At 39.3% G+C, this 27,963-nt stretch overlaps 1 protein-coding gene across 7 annotated transcripts in view; it reads right to left on the bottom strand.

The window, feature by feature from the left end:
- Window positions 1–25,460, bottom strand: part of LOC141768163 (arf-GAP with coiled-coil, ANK repeat and PH domain-containing protein 2-like) — a 63,979-nt gene extending 38,519 nt beyond the window's left edge. For 5 of the 7 annotated variants that reach the window (XM_074636209.1, XM_074636210.1, XM_074636212.1 and 2 more), the window contains exons 1-3: window positions 25,006–25,426; window positions 4,948–5,005; window positions 683–802 (exon numbers count right to left, since the gene is read on the bottom strand). In XM_074636209.1, coding sequence (XP_074492310.1) covers window positions 683–802; window positions 4,948–5,005; window positions 25,006–25,058 — 231 coding nt within the window. In that variant the 5' untranslated portion in view covers window positions 25,059–25,426. Of the gene's footprint in view, window positions 1–682; window positions 803–4,947; window positions 5,006–25,005 lie in introns of all 7 variants that reach the window. The other 2 variants (XM_074636208.1, XM_074636211.1) reach the window with 2 other exon arrangements.
- Window positions 25,461–27,963: the final 2,503 nt, after the last annotated feature.

Raw genomic sequence — 27,963 nt, 5'->3', positions numbered from 1 at the left:
GTGACACGCACAGAGCAAACAATAAACACAAGGCCTGTATCAACATAATAAGAAAAACATAATAAGATGCACATTTCTGTCAAACAGGTATGGCTACACAGAAACGTTGGTCTTTTTAGAGACACAATAACACTTTGGGAAAGAATTCTTTTGGCTAAGTTACTCCCTCTAAATAGATGCAGTGGCTGAACTTGAAACCCAAGGGAGAGGCACTGAGGGAAATACACAAAAGGCAGAGAGGAAGTGCTTGACTCGCCACGCAAAATTCATGTGAGAAAACAAAACAAAACATCTGACCTCGACAAGACCCAGTGGACAGTACAAGGTTTTACTAGGATTCATTTTTTAAAATTTAGATTTTATCTGGTGATGTTATGGAAAGATGGAAACACTTTACTCAAACGAAGGCAGTGCGTGCAACAGAGAGGAAGTACAGGCCTCTTTATATCTGGGAAATAGGAGGAAGTCAGCCATAGTTTTACACTGTGCTGATTTTAAAAGATGATGTTTTTTTATTTTACTTTCATCTGATAAATTATATTAAATAATTCATAATTTATAAAATGTCAAAAGAGGCCTGCCCTCACACATGCAAAAAAACAAAAACAAACCCACACTGTGATAGTACTAATGCTGGTGAGTTTCTATGATTCAGATCAAGCCAGGTTGTTCTTCTGTTTACCTCGATGACCTCATCTTTGGTGGACTGCTGGGCTAGCTCCCGGATCCCGTTAACAAACTGCTTGTTGGCTGCATTGTAGGCTTTTCCAGCGTCAATCATCCCAATACACAACTTCACCAACTAGAGAGAGAACGAGAAAGAGGCAAATGCTTAGAGGGGAAAAAAGAGAGAGAGAAATAAGAAATGCAGGAATAGAGTGGAGAGAAGATGATAACACTTAAAGAGAAACTAGAAACAGTGCTGCTCATCTCTTCAGGGCTTTCTCTTTTATTAAAACCATTGAAGTTTGCTGCTAAAAATGGATTCAGGAAGCGTAGATTTGTTGGAACGTGGTGCTGCAGAGCAAAAGATGATGCTTACTGGTAATTAACAACAGGCACTTCTTTCCCTTCTGACTCATTGGGGGCAACGATAATTCCAGGTTATGTAAACTCACAACAAACGCTGGCCGTTCTCCATCCAATCCCACACAGGAGATGACACAGAGCCTGAATGTGCCTCTGCAGCAAAAGCAGCTCAATAACTCAACCAAAAATGCTAATTTTAAGCAATTTCCTATGTTGCTAAGTAATTAATATAAGCTGATAAAATACAAAATGCTCATCTCTCCTTCAGGAAAACCTTATCTGAACAATTGACACTGATATTTTGCAGCAAAAACTCACTCTTAGGGAATTGAATCAGAAATTAAATAAAACACAAGCAAACCATTTGAGTCGTATATTAAACTAATCTAAATAATGCTGTCATATCCAGAAACATAACATACAGATATTAAGAACAAACTAATTTAATCCCAAACATATAACTGTCTTAGGGCGCTTTAACAAGCTATACTCCGTTTGGCAAGTCCGAATCAGAGTGAGACTGATTAGTTTTCTGCAGTATTTAGTCTGGTTCGGATTCACAGTCAACAAATTAAAGTGGCCCAAATGAAAAAACTTACATTCCGAGAGGCATGTACGAAAGAGAAAAGCCAAAGTTTCTTCACTTTGACTCAGCACTGATGAACTGTGTGCATGAATCTCTTCTCCTCCAGTTTATCTCGGTTCACTTTATAAACGTTGCTATTTTTGTGGACGTTATTTAGCATATTCTGTATGTTCTCTTCAGCCCAGAATAGATGTCAAGCAAACATCACATTTCTGCACAAGTCCAAGTCAGTCCTCTCCCACTCATGTTTACCTGTATCCATCTCAACAAATGCCGGCAGAGGCAGCCTGCGTTTTGGTTCGTTTCCTGCAATTGGGTCGGATTATTTTCTCGAAAACCACACTAGAGTCCTCTTTAAAACGGTCCAAGACCACCTCTCGCAAGCGGTTTCGGACCAGTTGTTTTGGTCTGCACTAGAGTATGATTACTGCATTCACAACTGCCCAAACAAACCGTACCCGAGTTCGATTAAAACAGACTAAATGTTGACTTGTGAAAGCGCCCTTATGCAAACAACTATTACATATCAGCAGATCTTGACAAGGTGGATAATCATTTTTTTACCTAAACACACGTGCTAACACCCATCCACACACATTAACCACCACAGTCTGTATATCCTATTGGAACTCCTTTGCATAAGAGTTTTGTTTTTGTCTTTTTAAGTCTGTCAGCCTCTTAAATGATCATACAGTTGAATCAGCACTTCTAAACAGTTAAAAAAAAAAGTGACCATTGTAACCTTCATGAATGGAGGATTTATTGCTGGACTGTTGTATTAGACTACATTAGTTTCAGTTAATTGGACCTGAACTGGCAACTGAGTTTATTCATAGTCTACTATTAGCTGGTTGATATTTCTATAAGTTATCTATTATTTCATTTTTATGAGTTCTTTTTTTTTTGCTTGTTTATGAAATGAAATGTAGTTAAAACCTCTTTCATGTAGACATATGAAATTTAAATTTTCACTATTTATTAGTTTGAATTTCAAAATAAAAGAAACTGTGAACTAGGGCTGCCCCCTCTTAGTCGATTAGTCAACTAATCGGACGTTTTGTTCGAGTAAATCAACTAATCGATTAGTTAACAAAATCGTATGTTGTATGTACAGTATATGTAATCAAGTGTTAGTTGACTAAGACTTTCTTTGGTCGAGGACAGGCTTACTGTGAACAGCGTGAGGGGTGCTTTCATTTTAAATGAATTGAACCACAGTTCAATCAAATCTGACCTCAACCTAACCTGTAAGTACATGCAGAGTCTTGGCTATAAAACAACAGCTAGTCACTGATACAGTCTCCACTCTGTTAGGAAAACATTCCTTTTATGAGCAGATTTAATATTGGCTCAGTTAAAAGTCTGTTTACTTTGGGCAACATGGCTGCGTGTGTACATATCTGGCAGGTAGGAAGTTTAAAGAAAAAGTTGAACTCTGGTATCTTTAGCCCTCTCGACTCCACCCGTCAACACATACACACTCAGACACACACACATTATCACAGCCATATTCATGCAAACAGACACACCCACTGTCCAGCAGATTCTTCCTCTCCAGAGCGAGAGGGGAAGTGAGGCCGGGGCTGAGTCACAGAGGTGGGGTGAGGAGGAGGGTGGGGGTTTCTGTGAGACTGTAAGTCCAGAAACAATGAAATGGGATCTTCCAAGCTCGAGGTCTCGCCCTCAGCTAGTGAACATACTCTCAGCTCTGCGGGGATCCGATGGGAAGAGGGATTGGTTTGCCAACAGGGCAGGACATAATTACTGATTAAAACTAGTTAGTCATTAGTTTAGTGTAGTTCAGAGGTTTTCAAAGTGAGAGACAGGCCTCCCCAGGGGAGCATCAAACTGTTTCAGGAGAGGCTCAGTGAATGGAAGTGAAAACATATTACATTATTTTTTAAAAGAAGATCACATAGAATAGCCTAAATGTGTATAATTTGGTTAAATTGACAGTTCAGAGAAACAGTAGTTTTTTCCACTTTCCTACAGTCAGAAACTAATAAATACCTTAGGACAGACCTTTTTTCATATATTAGGTGTTATGTCAAACAACAATAATAGACTATCTTAGCTCAATTGTTTAGTGTCTATGGGGTCAAATAAAATAATCATGATCCGTCCAGGAATTGAGCAAAACTAACCAGAGGGAGATGAACTGTGACGCAGCTCTCTAGGAGAAAATATAATCTGAACCAGCTGCAGGAAACAATACAGTTCCCATGTGAAAGTTAGGACTCGATACAAAGATTCAACTATTCGTCCTTTTTTTTTTACCTCATATAGACTATCTGGCAATCAGGAAATCCATTGGCGTTTCAGTGATGATTTCGACGACATTAACATAGGCAAATACGATCCACCACAGTTTCAAAATTAACCGAAAATATTTTTACACTTCTCAACTGGTGGGGTCCGCGCAGTCTGCCTGGGGGATTTAACTCAGCGGGTCAGGGCGAGGGCTACTGGCTCTTAACTTGGAAAGGCCCGGGGTGAAGGTGGCTTGCAGCTCCGGCCAGGAGCTTTACAGCACCCCTTGCGCGGACCTCGCCGCTTTCCGGGGCCATGGTGTTCGCTGCGACCTCTCTTCCTGTGGGGAGGGACGGGACTCCCGGTGCGACTGTCCTCAGTGTGAGGCGACTGCGGCAAAGTCGGCAAACCACCCGACCCGTGTTGAAACAAGGACCCCATCTTGTTTACCATGCTAGGGTGTGTGACTTCTTTTGCTGTGTCATCACCATTCATATCTATACAACCAATGTTGATGATTAATTTATTTACAAGAGCACAAAGTTCTTCATATATCTAGCCTCTTGAAACGACGGCATGACTTCAAAGACTTCAAGTCGACTGAAGATTTTGATAAACAAAATGTGATTGTTAGAATAAAAGATGATTACAGGCTCATAGAGTGAATTAATCAGGCGCGGGTAAAACAACATTTGGCTGGCAGTTGGTGTTAATTTCCCGCTGTGTTGTTTTCAATGAACAGAGATGTGATTATCTGCTCTAACTTCAGATTCATTGGTACATCTGAAACACTGGAGTGAGTCATGATTTTTTAGTAATTATAGAAGTAAATTGTCCAATTACAGCACACACTACAGTGTAATCGGTGTGTTTCTTCACATACTTCACACCGCACATCTTTCATCAAAGTGCAAGCCAGGTGCACAGTGTCTATATCAAAGGCAATGTGCCAGGGGATATACTGGGGACAAAGCCAGGGACAAACCCGCAACTTTCCATTTACAGCATGGCCTCTGTTGCTGCCAGTTCACGCAGTAGAACAAATGAACAATTAAGCAATGTTGTCCATGGGTGGTACTCACTTTGTCGAGCTTGGATTCCAACTCGCACACATCCCCCTCCACTTCCTCTATGGTGGCTCTGTTGGGAAAAGAGAAAAAAAAAAGCATTTGAAATAAAGTGTAACCATGACTCAATACTATCACTGACTTTGATATGCTAGATGTTGAAGGAAAGATAAAAGAAACGCTGCAGGGGAATCTTTATGTAAAGAACAATAACTCCCTCTGTGCCACTTTGGTTTACAGCCTTTGCCACTTTAATGTTTTACATGACAATACTCTATTTTTACCTTAAGTAGAAGGAAAGCAATAAATGGCAGCACACACATATACAATGCATGAGAACATCGCAAGTATCCCTGACATCATATCCTGATAACTTCTATCAGATTTCTGTCATCATTCTCTTTGATTATGGGACAAATACTTGCCCGACTGTTACATCTTATATTGACATCTTAACCATTTAAATACAGCAGGGACTTCAAGTTAAATGTGACAATTCAATTTCACCAACAATTATAGCCTCTGAAATCTACAATTGTAATCCATGATATCATACGCTTCTAGTGCTGACACAACCATGCGCAGAAACATACACCATTAGAGGCAGCCAAACTGAGAGCTACCATTTTGGGTAATGCCGCAGGGCTGGAGTCAGGTCTGGCAGTCTGCCCCTTAAAATGTGACAAAGCACAGCTTGGTTCTCCGCAGGATCAACAGCCTATGAGCATGCGAGTAGTGCCACGACAGGGCAAGAAGAAACTCAAAGACCTCGCCCCAGCACGGGCTTGTTGCATTAATCAGCACTCATTCTTGATAATAATCTATGCAGTTTTATCTATGCACTCTTACCTCTAACGGATGTAAAACACAAATTAGAAAAGTGCAACCACCATTAATAATGTTATGAAGATACTACCCTAGCCTCCTCAAGGATACACCAGCAGGAAAGGTGTTTGCTGTGCTTGAACTCAGGTGTGTCTAATAATTATAACACTATGGCAGTTTGTGTTCATCCTCCTGGTGAGGACTATGCATTAGTTATGTTGACAACATCAGCCACATTAAAAGGTATATTTGTGCTCATTTTCCACCCTACAAAGTTAACTAGAAGTACTGCTTCGCGGTTGTATGCCTCCGCCAACCAGTCAAGTTGCAGTTTACATCCAAGTCGGTTTCAAAATATCATTACTTCATTTTATCCTATAAGATATTTGTATAAAATTATCATAAGGAACATATGAATTCTTGAGTTGTGGCCAAAAATTTGTTTTGTGACCTTGAACTTTGACCACCAAAATCAAATCAGTTCATCCTTGAGTCCAGGAGTCCAATTTGGACAGACGGACAACCCAGAAATACCTGCTGGCGCCAACGTGGAGGTATGAAAACACAAAGCAGCAAAAGACATCATTGCAAGATCAACAGAAAGCCAGAGAAGGAAATGTCTTTTGGGCTTCGTTTGTTCGCACATTACAAAAACTGAATGTATGACACAGTACTACTGTTGTATGGTGTTTAGTCTTATATCATCAGTCATATCCTACAGCTAAGTTGTGGCTTTTAGATGATGCATGTTCCACATTTAAACAGTTCAACAGTAGTAATCAGCATAATCTGCAATACTCTTTACACAATGGGAACATTGGAATGGTTCACATCTACTGGTGCAGTTGGAGCATTTTCTGTTCATTTCTTGTCAAATTGATTATCTAGATTTCAGGCTTGTGATGTCGCCCTCAGCTCTGGATCACTGGATATAAGAGCATTCATTTAATGCCATTGTTTTTATTTAAGGGAAAAGTCACAAGATATCATGCAGGACTGTGAGTGTGAGAGTATGTGCACGTCGTGTGTGTCAGTATAAAGCAAAAGGGATTAACAGTGACACCCTGCAGTAGCAGCGGCTGGCATTCCCCAGACCCCCTCCAGCTGTTTGTTCTTCCGTATGGTGTCACACTGACAGCTGCCAACATCTGGTCGCTGTCAGGGGAAAAACAAGAGGCTGACTGAGCTGACTGAGTGCTTTCAACAAGAGGTGCAGGGATCAAGGATTCCTGTGTTCATCATACAGAATCATTTTTACTGTATGTACTGTATATAATGAGTTTAATACTGAATCTAAGGCATTGTATTGGTATCTGTTAATTTTTTTAACAATAACAAGCACTCAATGAAAGTTATATTTCAAAACAGGCACCACCAGAGGCCTGAACAACATAAGTAGAATTTCAATTCCGCTATCACTTGACTGTATTAGTAGTCATCACTTCCAACACAATTATTACCGTAATCACGATTATAAACAGATCACTGCTTTCACTTCCATGTTGCGCAACACTCCTGCTAATGTACAAGTCTTTGCAAGACCGGTTCTTATTGGCAGTGCATCTCCTAGAAGCAAAACATTACAAATATTACTCTTCTACTCTGGACTGCAGCCGCAACATTCAGGAGACTTTTTCCCAGGCTGCCGCTGTAGGGTGCGCCTGATCGAGATTACTATTCAATTAATTGTGCAGCCCTACTCCATTTACAGTAAATCCACCAAAATCATTTTTCTATAATATCTATCCATGCATACCTTTTGAGCTCAGGGCAGCTTGGAGGTTGTTGTCTTTTATATGAAGGTTGTCATGTAAAGTACTGCTTGAGGTCAGTAACTTTACGATAGAATCTACATGCCCGAAGTGTTTGTCTTATTTACATACGTGCTTCATCAGCAAGTAACAATGCAAGTATTTGAATACACTCCTAGTAGAGAAAAATGATTGATTACAGCAGAGATTGAACAGAAGACGTTAGAGGTCCCTACACTAAGGAACACAGAGTGCTGATATTGGTGAAAACCCAACATCTGGCTGAATGACAGTCTGGCCTCAATGGTGCCAAGAATCATTAAGTCCATGACCAAGACATTAAGCTCCAGCTGCTCAGGAACGGTGCCCCATTGCTGAACCTGAGCTTGAACCTTGCTGGCTGGTTAATTGTTACTATGGCTGAAATGGATCTATGATGTTCACATACTGGTTATGCTACCAGGAGAAAAAAATAACTTGTTATGCAGAAAAGTGTTATTAATCAGAAAAGCATGCACAGGCAACAACTTACTCAACACGTTGAAATGTCGACATGCCAAAACCAAACTGTTGTGCCTGTAGAAACAGACATGAGCCAAATTTGTGTGCCAGTCCCTTAGGTGCTAAACCTACACTGCATAAAGAATGTAGGCTACAAGGGGTGAGAATCACCAGAGGCCCCACGATACGATATCATCACGATACTTAAGTCACAATACGATCTAATTGCTATTTAAAAAAATTTGAGTATTGCGATTCATTACCTTTTTTCAACTGCAAATTATACAGTTGGTCAACATCTGTTTTATCTAATAAGATACAGTTTTCACTCTGTTCATCTCAGAGTTTTCATTCACATATCTTGAGGTCAGAGGTCAAGAGACACCTTTGAAAATGGCCATGCCAGTTTTTCCTCGCCAAAATTTAGCGTAACTTTGGAGCGTTATTTAGCATTCTTCCCAACAAGCTAACATTATAGCCATTACAGCCGTTGAATTGTTAAGAGGTTAATAGTTTATATAATAAAAGATCAACACTTGACGTCCTTGTATCAATACAATATTGCCACGCAAAATATCGTGATGCTACACTGTATTGATTTTTTTCCCCACCCTTAGTACATACAGTAGCGTATGGCAGAAAAATGTTTACTCATCTTGTGTACTATGATTAATACATATAAACGTAAACTTAAATAACATGAACTGGCATCAGTTTAAACAGATTAGTATATCTTCTGTACTATATAATTCAAGAAACCTGGTCTACAAGAAAGGCTTGCAACCTGGGAACAGTGTCACAGCGCATCATTGTGGTGCTTTTTATGACATTTTGTTAACCCAAACACAGTGGAATGAACTACGGGCTTAAGTAGACAAGGAGGGCAAAACAGGGTCAAAAGCAATAAAGAGCTCGTCTCTTTCACAGACACATTAATCCTGGTGGTCAAAAGCTAAGAGCATGTTACAGGCGCTGTTTGCCTTTGTCATTTGCTACAGGCAAAGTCCATTTCTTTGATGAATCACCCACATGACGACAGACTCTAGTGTCTAGTGACTTCAAGAGGATTTGGTCTATTCTTATATTTTTCTATATTTATACACTGGGCATTTTGCTGGTACAATCCTTGGCTTGCCAATATTACCAGCAGCCAGAGGACATTGCCACAGCTTTCACAGAATCCCAGATTAGTCTTCTGTGAAAGATTTAGGTATGATCTTAAGAAAATCCATGAGGGGATAATCACACTGATATTATCCCTACACAAAAGCCAATCAATTTAAATTTTTAAATACATCCTGTAAGCAGCAGATCTGTAAGATTTCAAATCAAGGAATAATCTTCAATCTCTCAACAACGCCGGTCGCTTTCCCCTTAATGAAAGCACTTGATCTTATTTGTTCAGGTGTAGCTGCTCAGAGGCAAACAACAGGACACCTTTGGAGGGCAGCTCTCAGATGTGAATGTGTAAAACTGAATGAATCGAAGGCAGGATAGCCTGGGAAAGGTCGGGCACACTCAGCCATCTTTCAATGGAAAAATAATGGTTTAGAAATATTAGCCTTGTGGAAATCTTGCATAATCCTTAGTCAGTCAGTCAGTCTCTCACTGGCTTTCTATGCAACCACGAGAACATGACTATTTCCTTCTAATCTCGAAACTTGAGCCAGCAGGGTGAACTTGTGAAACTGCTGACAGAGGATAAGAAAAGGAGGGGCGCTGGCAAAGTGAAAATCTGGGCCATTGCGTCACAGCTCTGACCTTGGAGCATGTCCAGCTTGAGTCTGGATAATGAGCAGCAGAAGAAAGCATGAGAGAACGAGAGACACATACTTCTAATTCCAACACACACTCCACTTTTTTACTGGAAAGTATGTGGTAGATACTCCTAGATACTGTAGATAAGACTCCTAGAAAACATGGCACTTATACACAACAAAAATACATTTCAATTCCATATATCCACACGGTGCAAATCACTTTCACACTATATACATATATATATATATATATACACAGTACATACATTATATAATAGAGGTAGAGAAGACAGAGAGGGGATTCAGAGAAACACCAGCAGTCCTATGCCTGGAAATTCAACTGATATTGATATACTGACTGCTGACCAACACTCTTTCCATAGCTGGCCTCTGCCTGGCTGAGTAGTTGGTTTTAGTGAATTGCTCCCAAAAGTGGTCCAAGTATTCTGGTAAGGTTTTAACAGTTTGCAAAATTCATAGTCTGATAGTAGGCTTGCCACGGTAGTTGGTGTTACCGGGAATACACCGATTACATTACTTGCCTACCGCCCCCACCTTTGTTTTGCTCTTTTATAGAAACAAAACCCATTTAGTTCATTTTCATGTATCAGTGCCATGTTATCAATACATAGTCGGATGACGGACACGCTACAAACTGAAAGTGAAAGTGTCTGCTCCGTACAGCAGGAGTCACACTGGATGAGAGAGAGTTGACAGACAAGACGATGGCCAAGGATTTGGTGTCAAAGCGAAAAGCAAAAGCGCCTATTTGGCAATACTTTGGATTTAATCCCCAATGCTATATGGGAACCAGGACCTTAATGAGGAAATCACCGTTTGGAGGACAGAGCGATCACATCAAGTGGGCCCGGCGCCGAGTGGAAACCTGCAGCCCCGCAGAGAAAGCATTACATATAATGAGCGTCATCTTTTCTTGTAAAATGTCCCGTGTAATCGGTAACACCAATCTTGTCGGTGTTCGAGGTGTTCGATCATGAACCAGATGAAATTTCAAAGAATAAGGGTGGCATTGCATGGCCTCCACCCAGGATTGCCTGAACAAAGAGCATATTGGGCAATTTTCTTCATGGCTAGAGTAGGTCAAGAGCTCTTTATAGTACTGCTCGAGCTATCAGGCATACATCAGTTATGAGAATCGAGAGACACCAAAGTACACAGAAAAGACCTCTGTAACTGCATCTTGAAGTGTTAACTACCACAGAGCTCTGTGATCTGCTATCCAGGTTTATAAATTATAAATTACTTGGGTTAAAGAAATGCATAAATGTGCATTTATGTTTTAGAAGCAGAGGCACTGGTGGATTAAAACTCTATAGTGGGCGTAACTTTACCCACCAAGTTATAAAGCGTGCTAAAAGCAATGTCACGCAATGTTCTTCATCTACGAAGCACTTATAAAAGGAAATCACATGGTTTGTAGAAACCTAAATCTTTTAATCCCAAATGTACAGAGTCTTCAGAAAAGAGGTTTGTTGTCAGTTCATAAGTAGTTCTGAGAGCTGGTTGGTTTATGTCGTATAGATTTGAGCATTAGCTATTGCACCTGCATAATTTGTGAGGATACATCTTTGTTGATACAACAGAAATAACCTGCACGGAATTAATTTTTCAATAAACTCAATCAGTCACTAATGTAAAAATCTAGAGTAAAAGCTGCATATTGATTCACTGAAATTTGACTCGTTTTGTTAGTCGAATCACTGCACTTTCTTTTTAGCTGTGTCATTATAAACGCACACAGTGCAGGACCAACAGCATGGCAGGCTGTCAGCTTTACAAACCGAATCTGGTCTTGAAATGACCTCTCCACAAAACTGTGATGGAAGTAGAGAAGGGTAATGGAAACGGAGGGCTTCTCTGACGCTCTCAGCACCGACGCTGAATGTTAATGAAGTCAGCTAAACTAATATAGAACCAGACGCAGGTACGACGTCCTCTACTGCCGTCCAGTGTGACCGTCTCCTCGGCTGACAACGCAGATTTTATCACTGAGCTACGTCCACGAAATCTGTTCATCAGATATGATGTGAAAACATCAAAAGGCACTGAAACGTGGGTCTTACAGGTAAAACATGAGACTACAATAGGCTGCTAAAGACCCAGACACACCAAACCGACTTCAAAGAATTAGCGGCAACGACGGTTGACTGTTGACTGTTGCGTCGCCTCACGTCGCCTGTATCCTGTCAGTAATAATGTTGTATGTTTATAGAAACAAAGAAATATCTACAGATAAGAAAAAGTATGAACCAATGAATCATAAACCCCCATGTTTTGGGGGGTGAAGAAAGGGAAGAGTCTGCTGAAGGCCATGATAAATCATTTGCATGCTCTCTCAGACATCTGAAAGCCTTAGAAAATAAGAGATGTAGCAATCACGTATTTTCCCAACCTCAAGAAGATCCATTTCTTATACTAAATAAGTCAACGAGTGAACATTCAACCACACTTCCACATTCTCAGTATCGTGATATAGTGTTGTCTCAATATTGCATCATAGCGTCGATAAGCTTGCATCTCTCAACAGCATTGTGTGATAAAGTGGACTGGGTGATAAGCAGACAGCCCGGATGATTCAGGTATTTTGCTCTCAGAAAAGAGATTCTGCCTAAACATCTGATATCTGCAAACTAGAAAGCAGCAGCTGCCGCCAAACCAGTCAAGAAAGGATGACTTTATAATCAGTGGACAATCTCATCTCATTGAATTAAATAAACCAGACAACAGCCATAATATGCCACGTGGGGCTACCTTTCATTTCAAGTGTTTTGCAGCAAAATCATTAGTGCAATTTGTTGTTAAACATGGAACAGAGCTCTGAATCCTGGCAGTATTAAGTATGATCAAACATACAACTCTTATAGCTTGGTCAACTATATTTAGTGTTTTTATATTTCATTTATGTAGGCTGCTGATTACAGATCAAACAGTGCTTCATAGAGAAAGTTTTGGATAGAGTTTTAGGGACCTGTTCAAGTCGTCCAGCAAACAAGTTCAACTCGCGCGGTCACATCTTTGTGTCAGTTTGCACAGCCCTGGGCAAATTGGTGGACACAATGCAAGAATGTCACCTCTAAAATTCCCCATGCGTCCTGTCTGAGAACCGGAAAATATTCATATTTAAGAAAGTCAAAACCAGTGAATTTTGGCACTTTTCCTTAAAAGTGACTTCAAACTAATTGATTATCAAAATAGTTGCAGATACATTTTCTGTCACCTTCATAGACTCCTTGTTTTAGAGCTGATGTCCATTGTGTGTCATTAAACCTTGCGGTCAAAGGAAACTGTGTTAAAGAAGTAATTGAGTTCATGTGAGCAGCTTTAAGTATATTTGCTGTGACTACACAGTGTCTGGTTTTACTCATTCAGCTCCAAAGAGAAATCATATCCACCACATGTGTTGACCTTTACAGCTAAGAGAGGACTCTCCCTCTCTGACAAAGCTAAGGGTGGAAGGAGAAACATGCAACATATGATTACTAGCTTTTTCACTACATGGAACAATATAAATTAGGGAACTAAGACATCCTGGTTTAAGTGCTGTTTGGGTGTGAGGGTGAAGCTGGGGCTAAATTGAGAGAGACGTGTGGTATGAAGGAGACTACAGCGCATGAAAAAAAGAAGAAAAAAAGCTGCCTTGTAAACCACATCAGGGAGAAAGAGGCCAATTCAGCATCACTGAGGGAATGTTTGGGTCCTATTTCGCTTTAAGTTGACCAAGATCACGCAAAGGGATCCAAAGTATACGCCAGACAGACGTCCACAATACTGTATGTCTAGAAGAGAAGCCCGCTTTGGATTATATTGGTCTGGTAAATAACATTTAACATCTTATGTATTTAGTGTTAGAGTGCAATATCTCATAACACTACACTAAGTTCACACTAAGTTCACTTAAACTGTCACTCTGCCTTTTTTACATTATTATACATGCAACCTGGCAACCTATCAAGAGCCGGCAACATTAATTTTTGGCAGTTAGAGAATGTAATCATTTCTAGATGGTGTTTACAAAGTTTATATTATTGACCAAATGAAATTAAGTCTGATTAAACCAGTTATCTGTGTTAAAAAAAAATGATTCACCTATGTATCGCGATTTTTCTTTTTTTACAATTTTGAAATGGCAAAATCAATATATTTGCTTCTTTTGAGTATATGCAGAGTTAGACGGAAGTTACCACTTTTATTGTTGTAGTCTGAACGTGACGCCATATCCGTTCCATATTCGTCAAAAAGCAAAACAAACCGGCCACAGCAAGCTAGAAAAAAATTGCCTGACAATGATATATTTGAATTCAGGACATCTCTGACTACATACATGCTGAAAATCAAACATTTTTACTGTATCAGTTTTGATATTTTCCACAGTAAAAGTCCCTAGAAGTGTATGATTCAACATTTTTACCATGGTCTAGTTTTAAAAAAAAGTTAAAAATTGCAATAAATCTAAATATCGAATCGCAATACTTGTAGAATCGCAATACAGTGAACTAAATATCTTTGAGTGGTGGACAAAACAAGACATTTGAGGACATCATCTTGGGTTTTGGGAAACACTGATTGACATTTTTCGTTTTCATCAATGGATTAATCAAGAAAATAATCAACAGATTAATTGGCAATGAAAATAATCATAAGTTGCAGCCCTACTTAATTTAGGTTTCGTTTTTGATTCTTTTAGTTTAGTAGTCAAAAAGCAGTGAAAAATGTTCATCACAGTCTTTAAATCGCTTGTTTTCTTCAACTAAAACCAAAACTCCAAAACACTACGTTAAAGTGTGATGGTTTAGATACAGGGTTGCCCGGGAATCCACTGAAATGACTGAGTAAACAAACATCTACATAAAATGGTGTTATTTTAGAAGTGGGTGACTAAAGTTCATATGCCGCCAACAACAAACCAACATTAACAACAGGAACAGAAACAAAGCCTTAGATCCTTTCTGTGCTACTCAACCTATTACTTAGAGCTCTGACTACATAGTAACATCTCCTATAAAAGCGGAGACACCTAATTCTTTTGCAGTGATTCAGTGACCATGAACCAAAACAAAGAGCGCCTCCTCTCTGGCTCTGCGTGGCTGTTGGCAGCCGGCCTGCAGGCTGTACGCTCTCTGCATGCAGGAGTGAGGTAGTTGAACAGGTTTGTCATTCACCCTGCCAACACAATAGAGACTTCTGTGGGCCTGTGGCAAAGACCTCGGCACTTCAAAGACATAAGCTGACACTCTAAGACCATCTGCTTTTATATATTTCCTAATGCAGAGATTCTGCACTTTGAGGGTTGGCTGGTATGACTGGAAATCTGTTTCCATTTTACAATACCTGCACTACCTGCATTTTACTTCTTTTGTCTAAAAACCAAGCGATAAATCGATTCATTAAAATATTATTGGGCAGATTGACCAATAATGAAAATAATTGTTAATTGCAGCAGTAATGTCATTAAAAACATGTTTTGCTCCAGTCCCAAACTGGGTCATTTAATGTTAAAGGTGCTATATTCAAAATTCTGAGCATTTCTATTGTTTCCACACGGCTCTCAACATGGCGATGGCCGAGCCGGTGGCTCACAGCTAACAGTGCAAACAAGGGATGCATGATATGGATTTTTTTCAGCCGTGGCTTTTTCAGCCATGGCTGATACCAAAACAATAAATCAATATTTTTTTTGTATTTTCAAAAGAAGTTCATAACCTGCAGTTTATTATGCACACCGGCGTTTAATTGCCGTTTCTGACCGTGAGTAACATTGGCCGGAGCTGGATCAGGACCAAAGTATATTTCACCGTGTTTCTGACAGCGAGCACACAATCAGTTTGGCTTTTCTTTATTGGCTCTATTTATTGACTATATTTGAATTATTTGAATAATAAATAATAATGTAAATTCCCCATTATCGGCCGATAATTTATAGAATCAATATATATATCGTGCATCCCTAGTGCAAACAACGGCAACAGTGCTGACAGAGCTAACGGTGTTAACCTGGGGGTTACGACACCATCAGTCGGGACGGCGTCATCAGCTGTAACCGTCATATGAGCGCAGTGAAGAGTGGCGGCCGTGAGCCACTCAGTGGGGATTGCAACACACACAACACTCCCGTCTAGACTATTGTAATTCCCCTCTAATTACCTGCCTCAGTCAATCTGCTTTAAATCGCCTTCAGGTGGTTCAAAATGCAGCGGCAGACTATTAACCAGAACTAGCCGTCGGCCTCACATCACCCCTGTTCTGACATCCCTCCATTGGCTCCCTGTAAAATTCAGAATCAACTTTAAGATCTTGCTAATTACATACAAGGCACTGCATGACCTCGCCCCCAGGTACATTGCTGATCTCCTTGTTCCAAATTCGACCTGTCGAACACTTTGATCCTCTAATCTCGGCCTTTTATCCATCCCCCGCTCAAACTGCAAAACAAAAGGTGATCGGTCTTAGCCCCAACTCACCTCTCCCAATCTATTAGAGCTGCTGAATCTCTGGACTGTTTTAAGCAGCTTCTAAAAACCCATCTCTATAGGCAAGCCTTTCTATAGGCCTCATCCACATGTGTGTTTGTCTGTTTTTGTTTGATCGGTTTCTCATTGTTTGTGTGTCATATTGTAATTTTTCCTTGTTTTTTTTCATTGTTTGATGTTTCATTTTGTGTGTGAAGCACTTTGTAACAGTGTGTTTTAAAAGGAGGGAGAGTGACTTCATTCTCTGCTCAGGTAGATATTACTCCTCTATATCTTTACATAGCAAATAGTTGTGGATTTTATATTAATGCTCTGAATATTGTGTAGAGAACCATATGCCAACATATATAGAGTAATCCCATATTTATACTTTCCTACATGATATAGCTCCAAACTCCAGAGTTAGCTGAAAGCAGGCTTACTTCCAAATGACTATAACTAATCCAATTTAGAGATGTCTGACAGCTGAATAGCTCCACATCACAGCTTTCCTTCGATGTTTTCTAATTATATTTTGTATAAAGTCCAGTGGTGTTTTGTCATATCTTCTTCCCTCTGCTGTCAATTATGTCTTAATGTATAGAAAAATGATTACACATGGGGTTCGGGTTTTTAATTTACATTCTTATGACTTCCATGAGGAAACGAATAAAGTTTATTCCACTGGACTGAAATGACAGCATTGGTGGTCGTGGTGGCACAAAACAATTCAACACTTTGAATCTGTTACTGTGGATGGAAATGTGAAGAATGGGGTGAGCGTCAGTGCTGTGACGTAGATCCTGTAATTGTTAGAGAGTGATGCAGTGGTGATATGGAGGAGGGGGATCCTGCTGTGATAAAAACCCACCATTAGACGCACAAGCTTCAACAACGACATCAACAAGATGAGCTCATTACTTAAAGATAAACAGTTACGTGGGCTCTTGGCAAGTTCTACTTGTTGTTGTATTTATTGCACATCCTCAGCCTTCCTATGTCTTACATAAGTTGTAAGAAGGAAACAGACTGAGGAGAGTCATAACTACAGCATTTTCTGCTGCAAAGATTGAGGGCTGATTGTTATCGGCGGGATAATATGTATGAGTTAACACATTTAAGGCCTTTACACACCAGCAGCGTTTCTTTTTTTTTTGGGCGTGTGGGGTTCGATTAATTTGCAAGTCAAAATATTTTTTCAAACTGTTGTTTTTGTCATGAGTTCTTTCCTGGTACTTTCCCAAAGAACTAAGGATGTTAATAATTAACCGTTTAATGCTATCGGCTAAATGGTTAAAACAAATATTACAAATGTATTAAAAAGCTGAGCAAAACCCAGAGGAGCGGCTTGTCACCAAAGGAGAATAGCTGGTCCACCTTCACAGCCCACCTTAATAGAGTCTGAGCCGGTGTTGCAAGATACAGGAGCTTGGCTCGTGTCTTGGGTCTGAGGAGTTGTAGCATTTATTCATCGACAAGTAAACTGTACAAATACTGCACAACTACGTTCACAGCTGTTCACCGCTGCCACACGCACACACACGTTCTGTCGGACATTCGCTAACGTTACGCTGGGCTGACAGACCGTATAGTGTGTGTCAACAGCAAGCACCAAGCCACCAGCAACGCTACATATCCGAAAGCAGCACAAACACGTATCTATTCTATTGTCATATTCTACGAAAATGGCCTGTGTTGAACAACAAAATATTACAAATATAATAAGCGTTTTCAGTCCACATTTTTTTCAATTAACTGATTTAATCTTTTGGCCTAATGTCAGAAGTTGGTGAAAAATAACACTTTCTAAGAGTCAGTTTTATTGAATATGCTGCGCCTACTTACTGAAATACAACCGTGTCTTGCAGTACCAATACAGTCAGTCCTCACATTTCATTAGCTGTTAATTTCCTTTATTAACAACCATTAAAAGGAAACGAACCACAGCTCAATTAAATCAAACTGCAACAAGCCCTCCATGCTAACAAGCCTCCCATGGGAAACTAATCAGGGAGTTCTGTATTAAACAAGACTGACAGTTTATCTGCCAGCTCTACAGCTGCCGTCAATGACTCAGGGGGAAACTGCAACCGGAGCTGTTTGACCAATGACTTCATCTCATGGCTGGCGGCCGAGCTCCGAATCAGCAAAACCAATCAGAAGCAAGAAGCAATCATGTTATCATGATTAAGAAGCGGGTGAAGACAGCGACAAAGGTTGCTGCTAATTAAAGAAATTAGCTCACTTCTGGGCCATTTGTGTCTACTAGGTATAAAAACATATCCATCTTACTCTGGTGATGTTTTATTTTTTTATCTCTTGGTGTTATGCTTCCTTGTGTGGCCTAATTATAATCAGATATTTTAACATTTCAGCTCCACAGATGTTCAAAGTTTTGGTCAACCAACTGTCATTACTGTCTTAAAGGACCAGTGTGTAACAATTAGGAGGATCTTTTGGCAGAAATGGAATATAATATTAATAAGTATGTTTTCTTTAGTGTATAATCATCTGAAACTAAGAATTGTTGTGTTTTCGTTAACTTAGCACAGTGATTCTCAAAGTGGGGTCTGGGGAACCCCAGGGGTCCGTGACACTCTGCTAGGGGTCCACGAAATAATTTGCTACAAATTATAAAATTGTGCTGTATCATTAAAAGTACCTGTCTAAAGATGGGGACCATTTGCACCAATAAAACAAGCATATATTGTCCATTACTCCCACACACATTAGCTTTGGGCCAATAGAAACTCTGATATGATTGTGACACATCACGTCAATCTGTCATGAATCAGTCACTTCACTCACTATAATGCAAATATTCCAATCAAACTTTTCTGAAATAATAGGCTTATTTACTATGATGTGTTTTGCAACACTGTTATGACAACTTCTGTTATGATTTGTTCAGAGCTTTCTGCCAATGATTTGAAGGAGAAATACATTCATTATTTTCAAATTGAAGCACTTACTGAAAGTCTGCATTAAACTGTTTCATCATTTTAAATATCTGGATTCATTAGGACATTGGTCTTAACATGACTCAAACTGAAATGTGTTTCTATTTATCACTATGAAACAGGTCGGAAGTATTTATGTTGAAAGGTTTTACAAGAGTACAAATGGTAGGAAGCATATGCTTGATTACGATTGTTGATAATAAGATTAATTGTTATGATTATGAGGGGGTCTTGGAAAAACGTTCTACCCTGTAAAGGGTCCCTGGCACCAAAAACCTCTGCCTTAGAATGAACCCTTCATATCTACATAGGGAGCGGGTCCTCTTCACGGAGTCAGCCATGTTGCTAAAACTAAACACTGGCACACTGGCAAACACCACGCCACTTTAGCTCTCCGACAAGCTTGGCACACGGGAAAAGTTGTAATCTGCAACCTTGCCGCTAGATACCGCCAGATCCTACACACTGTTCCTTTAATATGACAAAAAAAAACGATTACAAATTGTAGCCTCCTTTGGGACCTTGCAGGGTAGAAAGACATGTTAAATATGTAAAATATTTACCCATATACATGTGGGGAGAAAAGCCACAGCCCTCTGAAGGGAATTTTCAACTCTCATAGTTGAAGAGGAGCCAGGAAAGGCTGAGTCTAACATCTATTCTCAAGTGGAAAACTAGGTTACCAGGGATAACTGCCAAAAATACATAATTTTTGCACTAGTGCATCTCTCTTCCTCCGGGCTGAAAGCTTGGTTTATGACCAAAGATATCTTCCCAACTAAAATGAGGATGAGAGCAAAAAAAAAAAAAATGCGGGGTGTGCCAAATTACCACTTGAAAACAACCCTCTCCACATTTGGGGGCTCCATATTCTCTGGCACAAAGTTGAAAGCAAACACCAAAATGGAAACAGATGTTGAGCGAGTGAGAGCTGCTCCACACACTGGTGTGTATACATCCATGTTTTCATCAATTCTCTCTTTCTCTCTCGCTATGTCCTCTTCTCTGGCCAAACATAACAAGCGGGGGATGGAAAAATAAGAGTAAAACGATGGTGGTCCAAGTGGAAAACTGTGCTGTGATAATCTCTGATCAGTCCATCAGGATGAAGCTACAGTAGGGAAACTTTGAGAGATGACACTTAAAGGCCAAAGAGCACTAAAAATATAGAGCGAGAGGGGGCTCAGTACTTAGCTGGATTCCTGGTTGCAGAGGATCATGGGAAGTTGCTTCGTATCAGACCGGAAATCCATCATTTTGATATTCAGGTGGTACAAAAATCTAATGTTTGTTAGCCTTAAAACTACAGAGAATTTGCCCAAGTTTGTATCAAATGACAGGTTTCTTTCACATGCAACTTAATACAGTGAGTTGGAAATACTGTACAGAACCAGCGAGGTTTGTTAGGAAACCATATTTCCCCAAAAGAACCTACATTTGGAAGCTGAGATTATAAATAGCAACTCTGATATATATTTATTTTTGCGTGAGAGGCGTAAGAGTCTGGTCTGGGGCGGGTCTGGTCTGGGTCTGTAGAATATGATGTGTAGGCAAGGACATCTCTGCAGCATGACAATATTTAATTTTAAATGCTATTTTGACACACATTTTGCCTTTAAAAAATATTCAGCCTCCTGTGATTTGAAAATTGCAGTAGGCCATATTGCGATTTTGATCAAATTTAGATTAATTGTGCAGCCTTACATTTGACCAGGTAAGAAAACAAAAGAGAGGCAGGAGTAAACATTACATTTGCAGAGACTAAACGTGATCTATTTTATTTTAAAGCAGAAAAAAAGATTATTTTCATTATCGATTAATCTGCCATTATTTTTTTCTTGTGTATGATCTGTAAATGTCAGAAAATAGTGAAAACTGCTCATGACAATCACTTAAAATCCTGAAGTGTTTAAATTGCTTTTCTTCAGTTTAAAACCCAAAGATATTCAATTTATGAATACATAAAACAGAAACAATCTGCTAATACTCATAATTGAGAAACTGGAACTAGCTTACGTTTGGGATATTTGATTGAAAAACTGATTATCAAAATAGTTGTCAATGAATTCCCTGTCAATAAATTAAAGATTAGTCCACTCACTGTTTCAGCTCTAAGTTGTCTACAATAATCTGACCAATGCATTTAATATTTGTAGCTGCACATACACTTTTTAAAAAGGCAATGTTTTCACTTATTCAAGTTAATTACACCATCTGCTCAGGCTGAATGGGTGGAGATATGCTGGAATAATGCAATTAAGAATGATAAAAGTATAACTGATACAAATTTTGAAGATGGCTATTGTTGACTTATTATGTATTTATTAACAATTGGGGATCAAGTCTTGTACACAAATGATTGACTTTCAATAAGGAATAAGTATTATTTTGAAGTCTAAGGGAAAAGGGTATCAATTATGAACTGATTGGTTTAAGTTTCAGACAAACAATGTATGTTCACCAAATCCTCTGTCTGCAGTCCAGCTGAGGTTAGTCTCCTAGCTTTGTTTGATAAACTGAACATCAACTTGACAAACTGTCTGCAGTGACTCAACACGTTCTGTTATCAGGAATCAGGCAAAGTTGATTGTGCATGAGGAAGGTGATGACGATGCAAAGAAGGAAAGAAAGTTCACAGAATAAGGCTTCCGTCGAATAGTGGTTTTCGCTTAGGAAGGTTCCTAACTGAGTGTAATGACCCGGAAATATTTAACTAGCAGCCATGATATGGGCTGGTCCAATTCTCTAAATGCTAAGAAAAAGGGTACACGGGAGCTGGATTCTCACGATATCGACCAATCAGCGTCCTTGTGAGGAGCTACTGGCAGCTATGGGCGTGGCTTATGTGTATGAGACGACACGGAGAGGTGACTGTTAAAAACAACAATGGCGGCCTGGAGAGGTTAGCGTAGATGCTGCAATAGCATCAGTTATATCAGAACTGGAGAGTATTTCTTCATTGAAAGAAGAGCAAAGAACGACTTTTCTCGATGGAAACAATGTTTTGACTCTTCTCCCAACTGGCTTTGGCAAGAGTTTGATTGACAGCTGGTTTATCCAATCACATGTCTGCCCTTTTAAAAACAGTTTCCAATGACAGCTTCTCAGATGGTTCGGTGTAGCATCAGGTTAAAGGAAAGGCGATTGTTTCCTTGCTTATCTCCTTTAGCACAGGGTATACTGGACCATCCTTTACGAAAGGATAGGATGCCATCCCACAATTCCTTGCAACAGCAACTTAAAACTCAAAAATTCTATATTGGTAAAAACTATTAGATTATTTAGAAAGACCCCGGTTGTTTTTTCTTTTTATTCATCTTTTCCTTTCCCTGTACTTTTACTATTTGTAGTATAATTTATTTTATTTTTATATTATTCTATACTGTGAAATATATTTACTGAACATTTTGTGATGAAAAATCTGAACATGTTTTATGTAACTACTGTATTGAATGTTCTAAATAAGGTATAGGAAAAAAACAAAAAAACATATGGCCATCAATAACATCCGCCATTAATTGTACCACTCTTTGATTGTAAACGGATAATTTGTTCTGTTTTGGATAGGAATCATTACTTGAATTGTACAGCACTGAGTTTGTCACTGTATTCATTTTCTATGCATTATAAATAAAGTTGCAATCAGAAAAAACAAAAAACATCCAGTAGAATAAGTGCAGTCGGATTCTCTGAGCACCGCGGTTGTCTTTTCCCAAGTCCTTGTGAATTCTCCTTCACATCTTTCCTTGACCTTGTGACGTTTTCCATTGAGGTCAAGGAAAAGTGGTTAGGAAAAGACATTATTTTTGACTATTCAACCGCAGCTCACATCCCAAGTTGCAAAGAGAACTGCCAAGCTTTAAAGAAATAGACCAATAGACCAATCAATTATGAAAGTATACTAATGACTGAGATCCTCATACCCAATACACAAGGGTGTATGTCACAATAGGAGTGTTAGACCAGCCAACTTCCAAGCAACACAGCTGAATGGGAGGTTTCTCTTTATTCAAACCTCCTCATGTTAACATCTGTTCCTTGTTTCTGAGGGAGAGGATGTTGCAGCAACAGCGAAGGGAGTCATGGGAGGAAGGAGGCGCTTTCTCAAATCTCTGGAAAATGCAATGCGAGTGAGCAGGAAGTTGAGAGCAAACATCCCATATTACAAAGCTCTTTAAGCTTGATGAATTGAAAACAAAAAGAAGTTGTTGTTGTTGTGAGTGATGATGTCAGAAGTGACTCTGCTGCCAGGAATACATCACATGAACACCCACCGCCTGACGAAACTGATGAAGAGCTCGTTTACACTTTTGGTTGGACTCAGCCATTATTCATTTCATACAAATACTAATAAAATGGAGGTTGAGTTTTAAGATGTACCACCTAATGTGAGCGGTGAGAGAAGAAGCACAGCTGAAACAATTAATTGAGTGGTCAACTAACAGAAAATTAGCAACTATATCGCTCATATGGCTGCAACTAACGATTATTTTCATGGTCGATTAATCTGTTGAATATTTCCTCGATTAGTTGTTTGGTCTATAAAATGTCTCGTTTTGTCAACAACTCAAAGATATTCAGTTTACTGTCACAGAGGAGTAAATAAACCAGAAAATATTCACATTTAAGAAACTAAAATCAGAAAATCTTTACTTTGTTTTCTTAAAAAAATACTCAAACCGATAAATCGATTATCAAAATAGTTGGCGATTAATTTAATAGTTGAAATCGATTAATAGTTGCAGCTCTAAATTCGCTCGAGTCATTCTTAAAGCAAAAATGGCAAAAATCACTAGTTCATCTTCTTAAATGTGACTATTGCTGGGTTTCTTTGTCTCTACAACACTAAACTTAATAGTTTTAGGATGTGTTGGACTAAATACATGTATGTCAACTTTGGCTTTGGGAAATTGTGAAGGGTAATCTTTTTACCATAGCCCAAACAATTAATGATTAATCTGGAAAATTACTGACAGATTAATCAGTGATGTAAATAGTCCTCATGTGCAATACAAATTAACCATCATTATCACTGCATTTACACAGTCCATATTTAAGAAATATTCTTATTTAATTATTATTTATACTTAACAAACTTAATAGATCCCACAGCATTTTGTATTTACTTATTTACACTGTGGTTATATATTGTATGTGTTTTGTGCACATATTTGAACATAGATATTTCCTAATTTCTTATTTATTTATGTTTCTCTACATATATTGTGTTATATATTGTAGCATTATGTACATATTCATGTCTATTTTCTTGTATGTCTTTATGCTCAATGAAGTATTTCTGATTCTGATAGTGTCTTGTCCTGCCAATAAAAGCTAACAAGAGTATTCAATTCCAGTTAAATAAAGTGTGGTACAGTGTGATGTACTGCACACAATAACAATGAAAGCTGGGGTGTCACACAGTCTCATACTGTATGCTTGAAATGTTAAACAATGGCAAATTAAGGCTACTGGCACAGACTGACTTCCTGCATTCATTTTTAATACACATTCCTATCTTTTACATAATTTATACACAGCTAACAAGCAGCAGAACAGTTTGCTACTGCTCCTATGTGCTCCTATATGTGCTGGCCACACCGGTCAGTGGGTTTATGTTTGGTTTCCTAACCCACCCAGCAGCAGGCTGGCTCCAGATCTCTACAGACAGAAATAGACAAGTGGCAGGCAGCACACAGCTAGCTGCTGATTAGCCTGGGTTAGCAGCTAACTGGATTACTTCCCTGTGATAAATAAATAAACAACCACTAACAACAAGAGAACAAAAAGCCTGGCTGTCAGGACTCACCTGAACCGTGGAGAGTCCTTCAAACACTCCTCGAAGTCCACAGTGATCTTCATGCTGTCGCAGTGAGTGGAACCAGCAGACTGGTTGCTTAGAGACAGCAGTAATCCAGGATCTCCTTCCAGGCTGGTTATTAGCTTGTTAGCTAACGCTCCTGTGTCTCTGTCCTCTGTCCTCTGTGTCTGTCTCTGTCCTCTGCTAGCCAGCTAGCCTCTCAGGCCAGCAGCTACAGCTATTAACAAGTGGAGGAAATGTGACCATAAACGACCTGGGTGTTGAAGGGCTGACTGCCAACAAAACGCAACAACAACAACAGAAGTATGAGCCGCAGCGGTCAGTCAGAGCGGAGAGCAGAGAGGCTGGTCCGGCAGAGAGGTCTTCATAGCAGCCAGTGGGGAGGAGGAGGAGCTGCTCTTCATCAGCCAGTGGGGAGGAGGAGGAGCTGCTCTTCATCAGCCAGTGGGGAGGAGGAGGAGCTGCTCTTCATCAGCCAGTGAGGAGGAGGAGGAGCTGCTCTTCATCAGCCAGTGAGGAGGAGGAGGAGCTGCTCTTCATCAGCCAGTGGGGAGGAGGAGGAGCTGCTCTTCATCAGCCAGTGAGGAGGAGGAGGAGCTGCTCTTCATCAGCCAGTGGGGAGGAGGAGGAGCTGCTCTTCATCAGCCAGTGAGGAGGAGGAGGAGCTGCTCTTCATCAGCCAGTGGGGAGGAGGAGGAGCTGCTCTTCATCAGCCAGTGAGGAGGAGGAGGAGCTGCTCTTCATCTGCCAGTGGGGAGGAGGAGGAGCTGCTCTTCATCAGCCAGTGAGGAGGAGGAGGAGCTGCTCTTCATCAGCCAGTGGGGAGGAGGAGGAGCTGCTCTTCATCAGCCAGTGAGGAGGAGGAGGAGCTGCTCTTCATCAGCCAGTGAGGAGGAGGAGGAGCTGCTCTTCATCAGCCAGTGGGGAGGAGGAGGAGCTGCTCTTCATCAGCCAGTGAGGAGGAGGAGGAGCTGCTCTTCATCAGCCAGTGGGGAGGAGGAGGAGCTGCTCTTCATCAGCCAGTGAGGAGGAGGAGGAGCTGCTCTTCATCAGCCAGTGGGGAGGAGGAGGAGCTGCTCTTCATCAGCCAGTGAGGAGGAGGAGGAGCTGCTCTTCATCTGCCAGTGGGGAGGAGGAGGAGCTGCTCTTCATCAGCCAGTGAGGAGGAGGAGGAGCTGCTCTTCATCTGCTATCACTCCTGACTCACACTCAGAGATCCTCTACACTGGGAACAGATGGAGCACTATCCAGAGAGAAATGTACCCGGCTTCTGGCAGTTCACTATCAATATACAGTCATACATGACATCATGATCATATTTACTTACACACCAAAAAACTGACAATAACCTGATATTTTCATTCATTCATTCATTCATTCATTCATTCATTCATTCATTCTCACTGTGCAATATCATTTTCCACTTGTGCAATTTTGTTAATAGTCTGTTTATTGTCAATACTGTATATACTGCTCCTATTTTTTATACTTCCTTCTATTTAAATGGTTTTGTTACACTTTGTTTAGCTCTTTTTTTTACTGTGTATTGTTATTAATTGTTTTGTTTTTGTTTGTTTTATTGACACAACAAACATTAATTACTTCTTTATTGTTTTCTTCCATTTACATGCATGTTCTTTTTAAATATCTATATATTGTAATTTGCTTAATGAATTGTATGTATGTATATATATGTTTTTGTTTTTATTTTTTTCTTCTTTAATTTTTATTTATATTGAATTGACGCTTTGGTAATATTGTTCACCTGACAGTCATGCCAATAAAGCAAATTGAATTGAATTGAATTGAAATATGAGAAAAAGGGGGAAAAGTCTTCTCCTATGGCCCATGTAATGATCATATTTTGCTTTCTTTTATGCTGTTTTCTTATTCTTCTCTCCCTCTTCTCTCTTATTTGGCCCCTGGGGAAGTATGTTTTTATTATAAGCAGAATAAGGGCAAGTATTATGATGAGATACTCTATAGCCCCTCATATTACTGTCTCACAATCAGCTTTAATCTACTTATTATCTATTCATTTGTCACTACTTATTTTGTCATAATATCTATGTATTTATTTTTTCTTTTCTTTCTTGTTTTTTCTTTTCCTTCACATACAAATTGTGCTTTTGGATTTATGATTATGTTATGGCATGTTATTTTTTTTATATTATGCATTTCCTTTCTTTATGACCATGATTATTATTATTTTGACTAATTCTAATTTATTTTTCCCCCACATACTTTCCATTAATATTATTATTATTATTATTATTATTATTATTTTGTCTGTTTGTTTGACTATTTATCCTTGCTTTAATTTTCTTTTTTATATTTGTTATTTTCTTTATTTTCTTTCTTTCCCCTCACATAAAAATATTGCTTTTGGATTTATGTTTATGCATGTTCTTTGTCTTATTCATTAATATTGTATGATGAAAAGATTTTGTATCTTGGAAAACAAATTACATGTAGCTTATTGTTTAACTGAGTCAATAAAAGTCAAAAAAAAAAAAAAAAAAAAAGTGAGTCTATTGTCTTTCCAATTTTAGGAAATAAAAAATGTCTGTAATCCCATGAGAGGGAGGACTTTTGGACTTCCAAGTATCAAAATGTCTTGCTAGCAAGGTGCCAAAAGCTTTTATTGGTTTTAACCAACATAAACATTTGGCAGAGTTTATAATTAAGAACTTACGCATACATGGTGGATTTTATTAGATTCGTCCAATATTTTCAGACTCACTACATTTAATTTCAAGTCTTTTAGACCAACAATATAACATGGAAGTCAAGGCTTCAGCATTTATTCTTAGCAGTGTGGGGAACTCTTTGACACAAAATGCTCAACAGTGAGTCAGCTGATGATCACTCTTCTATATAAAAATAGATGGGTGACAACTGTTGCTTAAACCACGGATGATCGGGTTTGATGACTGCTGCTGGATT

This window comes from Sebastes fasciatus, chromosome 5 (assembly GCF_043250625.1).
Source record: "Sebastes fasciatus isolate fSebFas1 chromosome 5, fSebFas1.pri, whole genome shotgun sequence".
In the NCBI taxonomy this organism is placed as follows: Eukaryota; Metazoa; Chordata; class Actinopteri; order Perciformes; family Sebastidae; genus Sebastes; species Sebastes fasciatus.
This window is presented reverse-complemented; position numbering and strand designations above follow the sequence as displayed.